Here is a 13,712-nt window from a genome sequence, read left to right on the forward strand (position 1 = left end):
CAGTACGTCGCAACTGAGCATGTGTGAAACCCTAGGCAGCTAAGCAGAAAAAAACATGTCAGTTTCAACCAACAATGTCCGTGGATCAAATGAAAAGATTTAGAAGTATAGAAAACATAATGTGAAGCTTGTCGGGCGAACAAGCTGCCTGGGGACAATTTGTGCTCTGTAGATCATATTTGATTTTGTAGTACAAGTAAGACTAGTCCTTAGCCTTGGACACAACAAACACAACCCTTCAACCTAAAAAACCCTGTTCTGTAGCCTCCCTTGCTTCCTGCCTCAGGAAATATGTCCACCTCCCTACTCACTGTACTAGGAATTCCTCACAGCATTGCATCCCCTCTTCATCTGGCACGTGATTCACAGTAAGACGGCCATATACTACTTAAGAATAAKTAATTGTTGGGTCGTTACCATGAACGATCAATCAATGCTCATCTACACTAGGGATCCAGAATGAACTTAAGCCTCTGAGCTAATGTACTCACACAACATTCCCTGTAGACAGTGCATGTGCTGCTGCCATAGAGTTCACTGTGATTGATATTCTAATACAGACACCGTCTCTCAGAGGAGCCCAGGCCTGATCGTTGTACATTCATAGCGCGCCTTCGCACATAACAGCTGTCCAATCGATGAAAGGGGAAAAGGAGGAAAGCACCCATTTCAGTACATGTGTAAATGTAAGAGGCATCTATCAGCGACCTGCTTTGAATAATACACTGGTTCAAAAGTGAAGGCGCAGCACAGAGCGAGAACCATATCAACGTCAAATGGCAATTCAACGAGAGAGAGAAAGAAAGAGAGAGAAAGAGACTTTTGGGAGCGCAAAAGTGCATGATCTTTCAGTTAATTTAATACATGAGAAGCAGAGAGACAATTAACTCCATATTTGTACCACATACCCCTGCAGCCCACTGGCGTACCTCACACCCCCGCAGCCCATTGGCCTACCATACACCCCTGCAGCCCACTGACCTACCATACACCCCTGCAGCCCACTGACCTACATACACCCCCACAGCCTCCGCGCAAGGTGTGGGGACCTAGAGATTCTGGGGTCCCACCCCCCCCGCCCTCAGCCTTATTGCAAAATGTGTAGAATAGCATGAGATTAGCTATAAAACTGCACATTCATCTCTCTGCCCCATGGCAATATGTGTATAATTGCAGTATATTAGCTTTAAACACTTACCTTTTTCTCTTTGCCCCATGGCAAAATGTGTAGAAGCTGCAGTACACTACTCACTATTTATTATGAGTTACAACTACTTCCATAAAATAAAATATTATATGTCAAGTATTGCAAGATCAAATGTCAAATACACAAATAATTAACAAAGAGTTGATAGTTATCTACAGGCAGTCGGTCCTAAGTTAATTAACGGTGACTAACCCCGATCCGTACACATTTGCGCAACCGCAGCATTCAAACCAGGCTGCAATGAAAACAAATGGGACTGTAGCGACTGTGCTGGCATCAAAATCTGGGGTGTGAACTATGTTTCTATTCAAGTGTTGATTGACATGGTAATGGGCCAATAGTATTRGGGAAAAGTTGAAAAAACGGACCCCTCTCTAACGGTTTCCGTCGTCTGAAGAAGAGTAGTTGGACCAAAGCGTAGCGTGGTAAGTGTTCATGCTTATTTATTTGAACAGAACACTATAACAAAATAACAAGAGAATAAATGAAACCGAAACAGTCCTGTAAGGTGCAAAACACTAAACAGAAAATAACTACCCACAAAATCCATGTGGGAAAAAGCTACCTAAGTATGGTTCTCAATCAGAGACAACGATAGACAGCTGCCTCTGATTGAGAACCACACCACAAAGAAATACAAAACATAGAAAATGAATACCCACCCAAATCACCCACGCGTGACACCCTCAGAAGCTGTACGTTAAATTGTGATGTGTCACGACGTAACGTACGACACGCATTATGAAACTCATTCTGTGCCGTAAAGCCTCTTTCCACCAGGTGTAGCGCTTCTCTCGCAGATAAAAAACAAGAAATGATCAATGGTGAGTGTAATGGTGATTGTAAAGTTAATTACTCGTGAGTTCATCAATAGTTAATTCAATCAATTGTAMATTTTTTGCCTAATCATGACTCTCAAAAACCGTGGCAGCCGCAGTTTAATTGTGAAGAAAAATTTAGCGCTGCCCTAAAAACCCTATTCAAATACGACACAAACCTTCAAATAGGTATGTAATGAGAAATTATATAAACTCTTTATAGTGTTTTKTTTACATTTTAGAGGTGATAAGTTGGACAAATGGGGTGAAAAAAGCTGTTCCCCACACGACATATCTCCCCATTTCACTATCACGCAGTAGCTTTTGCTTCCCCACCCACCATTTAAATAAATACCCAGCGGAGCTCCATTGCCTTCTTCAATCATGCAGAGACGGGCAGGTCTCGTCATTAATTTTACTGGAAAGCTTTACAATGGTATTCATATTACAGTTGACCTGGAAGTATTCCATTTTGGGGGCGCTAAAATAAGGTCAAATGTACGAAAGTGCGTTAGCTATCGTTATACAAACACTGTTTAGCTAACAGCAAGCAAGAAGAAAAAGTGTTTCTGTTAGAAGGCCTGAAGTAATCATACTGTGTGTGGGTGGTTGGTCCTCAAGCTAATCATGCTAATTAGCTAACAGCTAATCTACTAGCAGTAGCCCAACACCTAGCACAATGCTACATGAAATGGAAGTGTTTCTGTTGTGGTATGCATCTTACCTGAAGTCCCAGTAGCTTCTCACTGGGCTTTATGTGTCTCTGGATCTCACATGCCACTGGCTGGATGACTTTGATACCATCCTCGTAAAACACATAGAACATATTGGCAATTCCAAGACCTGGGTGAGAAATATAACCTTGTTACAAGTCAGACACAGGGTTTGTTACAAGGTGAACAACAAACTACTATGGCAACTGGCATGTAGCATGACATACAGCACAGTTAAAACCAGTGGTGGAAAAAGTACTCAGTTGTCATACTTGAGTAAAAGTAAAGATACCTTAATAGATAATGACTCAAGTAAAAGTGAAAGTCACCCAGTAAAATACTATACTGAACAAAAATATAAAGTGTTGGTCCCATGTTTCATGAGCTGAAATAATAAATCCCATAAATTTTCCTTATACACAAAATATATTTTTCTCAAATTGTGTGCACAAATTTGTTTACATTCCTATTAGTGAGCATTTCTCCTTTGCCAAGATAATCCAGCCACCTGACAGGTGTGGCATATCGAGAAGCTAATTCAACAGCATAATCATTACACAGGTGCACCTTGTGCTAGGGACAATAAAAGGCAACTCTAACATGCGCAGTTGTGTCATAGAACACAATGCCACAGATGTCTCAAGTTTTGAGGGAGAATGCAATTGGCMTGCTGACTGCAGGAATGTCCACCACAGCTGTTGCCAGAGAATTTAATGTTCATTTCTCTACCATAAACCGCCTCCAATGTCGTGTTAGAGAATTTGGCAGTACGTCTAACCGGCCTCACAACCACAGACCATGTGAAACCACTCCAACCCAGAACATCCACATCTGCCTTCTTCATCTGCAGGATTGTCTGAGACCAGCCACCCTGATGAAACTGAGGCGTATTTCTGTCTGCAATAAAGCCCTTTTGTGGGGAAAAACTCTGATTGGTTGGGCTTTTGACACCCAAAAGTAGTTTTGGGTGTCAGGGAAAGTATATGGAGTAAAAAGTAAATTMTTTTCTTTAGGAATGTAGTGAAGTAAAAGTAAAAGTAGTCAAAAATATAAATAGTCAAGTAAAGTCCAGATACCCATAAAAACTACTTAAGTTGTACTTTAAAGTATTTTTACTTAAGTAATGTACTTTACACCACTGGTTAAAACTTAACAGTGGAGGTAATTAGCTAGTTCAATATACCTGGAAAAAATTACATATTATTAGCTGTTCGCTAGCAGTAAATGTATTTTCTTTGGTTGCATAAACTTTAGTGGGTAGTTTCAGTAGTTAGATACACCACTGACATGGCAAAAAATAATAATAGTAAAAGTAACTACTGAAAACACTATGAAAATTTGAATTCAGTTAATTAAACTACCACCAAGCTACTACAAAATGTAGTTGAATTACTAGTTGAATTACATGTCGTGGAACTACTCCCCAACACTGTTCGTTAGACACTGTCATTATAGAAACTAATGTACAGTATCCATATTAGGACAGCTTGACATTTCCATTGAATTTGTGTCAATCAATGTCATTTAATCTACTTCATAACATGATATAGTAATTCACTGTTCAATAAGCTCAGGGTCCTGGTTCTGAACCCCACCCCGTGAAACTGGGTCCTGGACTTCCTGATGGGCTGCCTCAACACAGGGGCCCCACAAGGGTACGTGCTCAGCCCCCTTCTGTACTCCCTGTTCACCCATGACTGCATGGCCATGCATGCCTCCAACTCAATCATCAAGTTTTCAGACGACACAACCGTAGTAGGCCTGACGAGATAGCCTACAGGGAGGAGGTGAGGGCCCTGGCAGAGTGGTGCCTGGAAAATAACCTCTCCCTCAACGTCAACAAATGAAGGAGCTGATCGTGGACTTCAAGAGACAGCAGAGGGAGCAAGCCCCCATCCACATCGAAGGGACCGCAGTGGAGAAGGTGAAACGCTTCAAGTTCCTCGATGTACACATCAATGACAATCTGAAATGATCCACCCAGTGTGGTGAGGAAGGCGCAACAGTGCCTCTTCAACCTCAAGAGGCTGAAGAAATTCGGCTTGACCCCTAAGACCCTCAACATTTTTCAGAAGCACCATTGAGAGCATCCTATCGGCTGTATCACAGCAGGATACGGCAACTGCACTGCCCGCAACCGCAGGGATATCTCCAGAGGGTGGTGTGGTCTGCTGAACGCATCACCGGGGGCACACTGCCTGCCCTCCAGGAAACCTACAGCACCCAATGTCACAGGAAGGCCAAAAGGATTACCAAGAACATCAATCACACGAGCCACTGCCTGTTCACCCCGCTATCATCCAGAAGGCGAGGTCAGTACAGGTGTATCAAAGCAGGGAGCGAGAGACTGAAAAACAGCTTCTATCTCAAGGCCATCAGACTGTTAAAAAGCCATCACTGGCCTCCACCCATTACCCTGCCCTGAACTAAGTCACTGTCACTAGCCGGCTACCATCCGGTTACTCAACCCTGCGCCTTAGAGGCTGCTGCCCTATATACAAAGACATGGAATTACTGGTCACTTTAATAATGGAACACTGGTCACTTTAATAATGTATACATACGGTTTTACTCATTTCATATGTATATACTGTATTCTAGTCAACTATTGCTGCATATATACTATTCTATCCTACGTATTCTACAGATAAACTAAATATTCTATCCACATACTGTCCATAATGTCTATACATCACATCACATTTATTTGTACTCCAAATAAATACAGTACCAGTCAAAGGTTTGGACACACCTACACATTCAAGGGTTTATCTTTATTTTCCTATTTTCTACATTGTAAAATAATAGTGAAGACATTAAAACTATGAAATAACACATATGGAATCATGTAGTAATATTTTAAATTCTTCAAGTAGCCACCCTTTGCCTTGATGACAACTTTGCACACGCTTGGCATTCTCTCAACCAGCTTCATGAGGTAGTCACCTGGAATGTTTTTCCAACAGGAGTTCATACATATGCTGAGCACTTGTTGGCTGCTTTTCCTTCACTCTGCGGTCCAACTCATCCCAAACCATCTCAATTGGGATGAGGTTGGGTGATTGTGGAGGCCAGGTCATCTGATGGCTCTCCTTCTCAATCAAATACACAGCCTGGAGGTGTGTTTGGGTCATTGTCCTGTTGAAAAACAAATGATAGTCCCCACACCTCCTCCTCCGTGCTTCACAGTTGGAACGACACATAAGGAGATCATCCATTCACCTATTCTGTATCTCACAAAGACACGGCGGTTGTAAACMAAAATCTCAAATTTGGACTCATCAGACCAAAGTACAGATTTCCACCAGTCTAATGTCCACTGCTCGTGTTTCTTGGCCCAAGCAAGTCTCTTCTTATTATTGGTGTCCTTTAGTAGTGATTTCTTTGCAGCAATTTGACCATGAAGGCCTGATACACACAGTCTCCTCTGAACAGTTGATGTTGTCTGTTACTTGTAGCATTTATTTGGACTGCAATCTGAGGTGCAGTTAATTGCCGATTTTTGAGGCTGGTAACTCTAATGAATGTATCCTCTGAAGCAGAGGTAACTCTGGGTCTTCCTTTCCTGTGGCAGTCCTCATGAAAGCTAGTTACCTCATAGCGCTTGATGGTTTTTGCGACTGCACTTGAAGAAACGTTCTAAGTTTTTGAAATTTCCCACATTGACTGACCTTTATGTCTTAAAGTAATGATGGACTCTCGTTTCTCTTTGCTTATCTGAGCTTTTCTTGCCATAATATGGATAGTTGGGCTATCTTCTGTATACCACCCTCGTATACCACCCACCCTGAAATATACCACCCACCCTGAAAAAGGCTCACCTTCATGAAGCTGGTTGAGAAAATGCCAAGGGTGTGCAAAGCTGTCATCAAGGCAAAGGGTGGCTACTTTGCAGAATCTCAAATATAAAATATATTTAGATTTGTTTAACACTTTTTTGGTTACTACATGGTTACTACTATATGTGTTATTTCATAGTTTTTATGTCTTCACTATCATTATAAACGTAGAAAGTAGTCAAATAAAAACAAATCCCTGCAATGGGTAGTACTTCACTGGTACTGTATATATGTTTATACATTGCTCATCCTAATATTTATACATTTCTTAATTCCATTATTTTACCTTTAGATCTGTGTGTATTGTGTATTGTTAGATATTACTGCATTGCTGGAGCTAGGAAAACAAGCATTTCGCTACACCCGCAACAACATCTGCTAAATATGTGTATGTGACCAATACAATTTTAATTGATTTTATATAGTTTAATTACAAACATACCTTCCTCTCTCCACAGAATGTTTGCCACTGAAAGGAAGACAAGAAAAGAAAGACCAAGAATGTGCATTAGTGAGAAATCGATGATTGTCCCTTTTTGAGCATTCACACACCAACTAAGAAAAAACAAAATGAATGTTTTATGAAAAGTCTCTCTCCAATAGAAACCCCCAGTTTGAGAATAATTTGATACCAAACACTTGAGGGCGAAACACAGTGCAGGTGTTATATTGTAAATACACAAATACACAAAAAACATTTTCCAACATTTGTTCTTGTTTTGTTGTTAGCCCCACTAAAAAGCCATCCTTAGAAATCTGTACTATGTACTGCAAAAGCATGTACCACGTGCTATAAAATTGACATGATATTGAATCAAATAAATGTACACCTCAGGTAATTATCCATCAATAAATATATGTTTTACATATTAGGGTATTAGCCATCATATCATCAAATCTACATATATCTCAAGCGTAAATGAGTTCTAGAGGTCATTAAAGAGGATTATTTTGTGAGACTATTTTTGGCTGACTAAAACTGCCGTAATTTCTCATTAAATTCACTTGGAGACAACTAATGACATGGAATTGGAAACTACAGCTGCATAATAACCAAGCGGCTTTAATGCATGAACTGGAATACAACCCCACAAAGCCCTCAAAGCCTTTTGAGATGAGAGTGATGTGCCTCTTAAAAGGATGTGCTCATTTCGCGACGAGTACAGATGAACACCCAGAGCCTGTGTACTGAGTGCCTGTGTCTATCACAGAAAATGTGAAGATGTTGCCATTCAGGAGCAGATGCAAATAACAGACCCATTTCTTTGTCTTGACTATCCTCATTTTCCCGCTGTATAAGCGCGATGACCTTCTCCTATTGTTCATCCATCCCACAACCCCCTCTGTTTCCATTCCATCTTCCATTTTCCTGACCGTCTGCAAACCAATCTCGGGCCCCAATTCAGTTCTGATTTTAATCTCCCCCTATTCTGATGCTGCTCATTCTCTCACCCTCTCTTCTGCTGTGTGGAGAGTGATGGAGAGAATAGAGAAAGAGAGAAAAGTAAAAAATAAAAAAAAGAAGCTTTGGCAGTGGCATGACAGACCTGTTAGTCAAGCCTAATCTTTCAAAAGTGCTTCGTCAAGTCCCACTCTGTTGTACTCATGCATACATTTTGTTCTCATTAAAAAGTTACACAAGAGAACTGATGTAGAGGAATGATTAACATGGGAAGAAAAGGGAAGTGTTAGGGAAACGCTGCACTGTTCCAGTTTCTGGTGATGTTCCAAAAATCATCAGATTGGTACTGCTGGGGGAAATGGAGGAAGGAGTATGGTAGTGAGATGAGATCTTGGTGCCCAAGTCTTTTCCAATAAAGCAATGATTAGATGCTATTCATCACAAGGCAGAAAGATTGTGCTCGTTCTAAAACATACRAGTGGCCCCCACATCACATTCGTCATCCATATTAGAAAACAGCTATGTGCCACTTTCAGCGGCGGCGGATTTCGCTACACCGGTCCTGAATAACTGTTCCCAAATGAAGAGCGCCAGAATTTTGCAGTCGTCAGGCGGACTCGACACTCCCCACACAACAACACCTTCCCGTCAGCAAGGTTACAACACAAACTCGATTTGTTTACAAGGGCACACGGATGCGACATTTGGGCACAGTGCCTGTGGATAGGAACATCCTGGCATCACAGCCAGCAGACTTCCTGACTGCATTAACAGGTGAAGCCAGGCAGCCCCAGCTTAGCTAATTAGGCTGGCAGATGCAAATAGGAAAAGGCATCGTGACACAGTCGCCCTGGGTGTCTTCCTCTCTGTTCTTCTCCCACTGTGATTCATTGGATTTATCAGCCTATGTTTGGGATTGAGTCGCCTGGCAACATTGGCACGTTGTGTCTGCTTTGTGTGTCAGTTGTTATGCAAATTGACCTGGCAGCGTTGTATAATCGAGACTGAGGATATGTTTTAATTATGGCTGGCTATAAATACCTTTGTCCAAATACTGCCTGGATTTATTGACATGATGATGACACTGTTGTGGTGAGCTGAATGTTCCATGTACAGCTCAGTAGCTCAGCTCAGTATTTCATATGGATCCATTACTACACATTAACATTTCTGTTTCATGGTCTGACTGTTATGGATCGATAGAAATGTATGGAAAGATTGAAAAATATGTTTCTAAAATGCCATACAATTAATTGAGAGAATGTGATTACCTACACTAAATATGGACATGTAATGTTTTTAAAGGGAAAGATGAATAGTCTGTTCAGACACGAAATGGAAAGTTTTTCCCACTAACAACTATGCTGTATCACCAAGAACTTAAGTGTACATCAACCTAAATGTTTCCTGTTCCAATTCCATGAAACGCTGTAAATGGATTAATGTTCAACTAGGTTTTTTTTTTTTTTTTTTTTTGCTGCAGTTACTTTTAGCAGCTTAATCCTGAAGATTTAAGGACGCTTCATTACTGGAGGGATAACTTTAGCTGGATTGAGAAACACCCTGGTCATACTATACAGAGTAATGCTGAAATGGAATTCTTCAAAGGCACAAGACAGTTCTATAATTGGAGGTTGAAGTCTCTGGAGAGAACTGACTACAGTGGGAGAAAGTATTATTTTTTAAGAAGAAAATATCCAACCGTTTAATCCTGGGTTGGAAATATCCGTGAATATTTCAAAAGTGCAAGTAATTGGTCAGCGAGAAGTTGAAAATCTGGTCCCGCATGGAGCTACCCATGTGATTTTACATCGTCAGGAGAAAAAGCAGGATAAATGTGTTGGATGGTTTCAAATAAGTACTTTACAGACAGCAATATGTTAAGTCTCCCAGTGATGGAAACTTCCCTTTTTGAATTGTAGCCTCACTGTACATTTTGAATCATATATACAATGAGTATACAAAACATTAGGAACACCATCTTAACATTGAGTTTCACCACCTTTTGCCCTCAGAACAGCCTCAATTCGTCAGGGCATGCTCTACAAGGTGTCGAAAACATTCCACAGGGATGCTGGACCATGTTGACTCCAATGCTTCCCACAGTTGTGTGAAGTTGGCTCGATGATGTTTAGGTGGAGGACCATTCTTGATACACACGGGAAACTGAGAGTGAAAAACACAGTAGCGTTGCAGTTCTTGACACACTCAAACCGGTGCGCCTGGCACCTACTACCAAATCAAATCGAATCAAAATCAAATCAAAGTATTGGCCCCTACCATAACCCATTCAAAGGCACTTCAATATTTTGTATTTTAAAAGAAGGATTGAAGCAGGAGATGAGAAGCAGGTACAGGGAGTGAAGGTTTAATAACTGACGGACATGAAACAGAACAGGAACAGCGGGGCAATCAACCACGTGAAGGAGTCCAGGTGAGTCCAATGAGCGCTGCTGCGGGTAATGATGGTGACAGGTGCGTGTAAAGACCGGTAACCTGGCGCCCTCTCTGAATGGCACACATACACAATCCATGTCTCAATTGTCTCAAGATTAAACATCCTTCTTTAATATCTCTCTTTTCCTTTATCTACACTGATTGAAGAGGATTTACAAGGGATCATAGCTTTCACCTCGATTCACCAGGTCAGTCTATGTCATGGAAAGAGCAGGTGTTCTTAATGTTTTGTACACTCAGTGTATATCTCTCTATTATGTGTGGGAATACTTTGGAACAGATTTCCAAAATTACAATCTCTTGGAGCTGATTTGCTGGTGTTTTTACAGTCTTTTATGTCCAACAATTAAACAAATATTATTATACACAGTACCTGTCAAAAGTTTGGACACACTTACTCATACAAGGGTTTTTCTTTATTTTTACTATTTTCTAAATGTTTTAATGATAGTGAAGACATCAAAACGAAACGAAAAAGGAAATAACACATATGGAATCAAGTAGCAATCAAAAAAGTGTTAAACAAATGAAAATATATTTTATATTTGAGATTATTCAAAGTAGCCACCCTTTGCCTTGATGACAGTGTTGCACACTCTTGGCATTCTCTCAACCAGCTTCATGAGGTAGTCACCTGGAATGTATTTCCATTAACAGGTGTGCCTTGTTGAAAGTTCATTTGTGGAATTTCTTTCCTTCTTAATGCGTTTGAGCCAATCAGTTATGTTGTGACAAGGTAAGGGTGGTATACAGAAGATAGGCTTATTTCGTAAAAGACCAAGTGCATATTATGGCAAGATAAGCTCAAATGAGCAAAGAGAAATGAGAGTCCATCATTACTTTAAGACAGGAAGGTCAGTCAATGTGGGAAATTTCAAAAACGTTGAACGTTTTTTTCCAGTGCAGTCGCAAAAACCATCAAGCCCTATGATGAAACTGGCTCTCATGAGGACTGCCATGGGAAAGGAAGACCCAGAGTTACCTCTGCCGCAGAGAATATGTTCATTTGCTGGTGACATTGTCAGTGATTTATTTAGAATTCAAGGCACACTTCACGAGCATGGCTACCACAGCATTCTGCAGCGATACGCCATCCCATCTGGTTTGCGCTTAGTGGGACTATCATTTGTTTTTCAACAGGACAGTGACCCAACACACCTCCAGGCTGTGTAAGGGCTATTTGACCAAGAAGGATAGTGATGGAGTGCTGCATTAGATGACCTGGCCTCCACAATCATCCGACCTCAACCAAATGGAGATGGTTTGGGATGAGTTGGACCGCAGAGAGAAGGTTAAAACAGCCAACAAGTGCTCAACATATGTGGAAACTCCTTCAAGACTGTTGGAAAAGCATTCCTCATGAAGCTGGTTGAGAGAATGAAAAGAGTGTGCAAAGCTGTCATCAAGGCAAAGGGTGGCTACTTTGAAGAATCTAAAATCTAAAATACATTTTGATTTGTTTAACACTTTTTGGTTACTACATGATTCAATATGTGTTAATTCATAGTTTTGATGTCTTCACTATTATTAAACAATGTAGAAAATAGTAAAAATAAAGAAAAACCCTTGAATGAGTAGGTGTACAAACTTTTGACTGGTACTGTATATCTATTTTTAAGAAAGCTTGGGCGGGCCAACTAAAATGTGGCCTGTGGGTCGCCAGTTGGGGAACCATACCTCTATACCCTACCCTACATGTTCTTAATGTTTTGTACACTCAATGTATTTACGTCTGGGAGAAAAGTGACAGCCTTCACTGAGTTGTCATAATGCCACACACTGGCCTTACAATACAAGGTCTTGATGATTCATTGAAATTGGCAAGTTAGTGCTGGGCCGTAAAATAAAACTGTGGTTCTCCCATTCAAAATACCCTATAAAGCCAAAATCACCCCAAAAAATAAATGTGAGAGAGCGTCAATTTATTTACACTGCGTAGTGTAGTCTACTTAGCATAGGGAAGATCATAACAATTCCTCTAATTCCTTTTCTACAAATGACCCAAGCAATTTATCTTCTTATTTTACCAGCATTGCTCTGCGTAGACACAAGAAAAATAGACTTGCTTTCTAATTTGATGTGCTATGACGCCATAGACACCGTTGGCTCTGGAGCCCATCTGTTTTCTTTCGTTCACATCTGTGCATTCTAATTCCAGTGTGTACACGCTCGTAAAAAAAAAAGCTTTCCGGTTGATTTGGGCTTAAGGCTGATTCAACTAAGGGCTCGATAATTTGTTGAATTAGGTGTGTTAGTGCTGGGCTATAACAAAAGTCTGCACTCCCTATGGGTTTCCTGGACCCAAATACTGTTGTAAACTCTTCACAATAATGCACCATACATGCATGACACAAGCTCAAGGATGCCATACAAAGGCCTTACAAATGCTTCACAATGGAGCACCTGCAGATAGACCCACAGCCAGAGAGACAGACCCACAGCCAGCCAGACAGACAGTCCCACAGCCAGCCAGACAGATCCACATCCAGACAGACAGACCCACAGCCAGACAGACAGACCCACAGCCAGACAGACAGACCCACAACCAGACCCACAGACATACATGCAGACAGACAGACAGAGTTGCTTTAGACAAGTGTTCTCAAAAGTGGCGTAACACATTCAGTGACAGACAGTCATCTCAAAGCTGGAGCCTTCATAGACACAGCCTCTCCAGGACTGTGGCATCACCTGTTACAGTGTGTGACTGTGCACCATTTGGCCGCCAAGCGCCGCACATCATGAAATTGCCTMATTTTTGACAAGCCTTGGTGACAGAAAAGCTGCCATCCTCAGAAATGGCCGAATGAATAAAAGATAAATGGCTGCTAGCCCTAGCCCAGGGGATATGAAGGTCAGTGTCATCAAAAGCCCTGGACACAACAGGGACAGGAACAGACAGACAGCAGACAGACAGACAGACAGACAGACAGACAGACAGACAGACAGACAGACAGAACAGACAGAGACAGACAGACAGACAGACAGACAGACAGACAGACAGACAGACAGACAGACAGACAGACAGACAGACCCACACCAGACAGACCCACAACCAGACAGACAGACCCACAACCAGACAGACAGTCCCACAACCAGTCCCACAGACAGTCCCACAGACAGTTCCACAGACAGACAGGCAAGACAGACGACAGACAGACAGACAGACAGACAGACAGAACAGACAGACAGACAGACAGAAGAAGAGCACCAACAAAAGCAGAAGACAGACAGACAGACACCACAACCAGACAGATAGACCCACACAGACAGACA

The 13,712-nt window shown here is 41.4% G+C and overlaps 1 protein-coding gene across 1 annotated transcript in view; it reads right to left on the bottom strand.

Moving 5' to 3' along the window:
* Positions 1 to 13,712, bottom strand: part of LOC111965841 (follistatin-like 5) — a 250,919-nt gene that overhangs the window by 33,383 nt on the left and 203,824 nt on the right. The window contains 2 exon segments of the mRNA XM_070444249.1: positions 2,750 to 2,868; positions 7,020 to 7,046. Of these exon segments, the coding sequence (XP_070300350.1) occupies positions 2,750 to 2,868; positions 7,020 to 7,046 (146 nt within the window).

This window comes from Salvelinus sp. IW2-2015, linkage group LG6.2 (assembly GCF_002910315.2).
Source record: "Salvelinus sp. IW2-2015 linkage group LG6.2, ASM291031v2, whole genome shotgun sequence".
Taxonomy (NCBI): Eukaryota; Metazoa; Chordata; class Actinopteri; order Salmoniformes; family Salmonidae; genus Salvelinus; species Salvelinus sp. IW2-2015.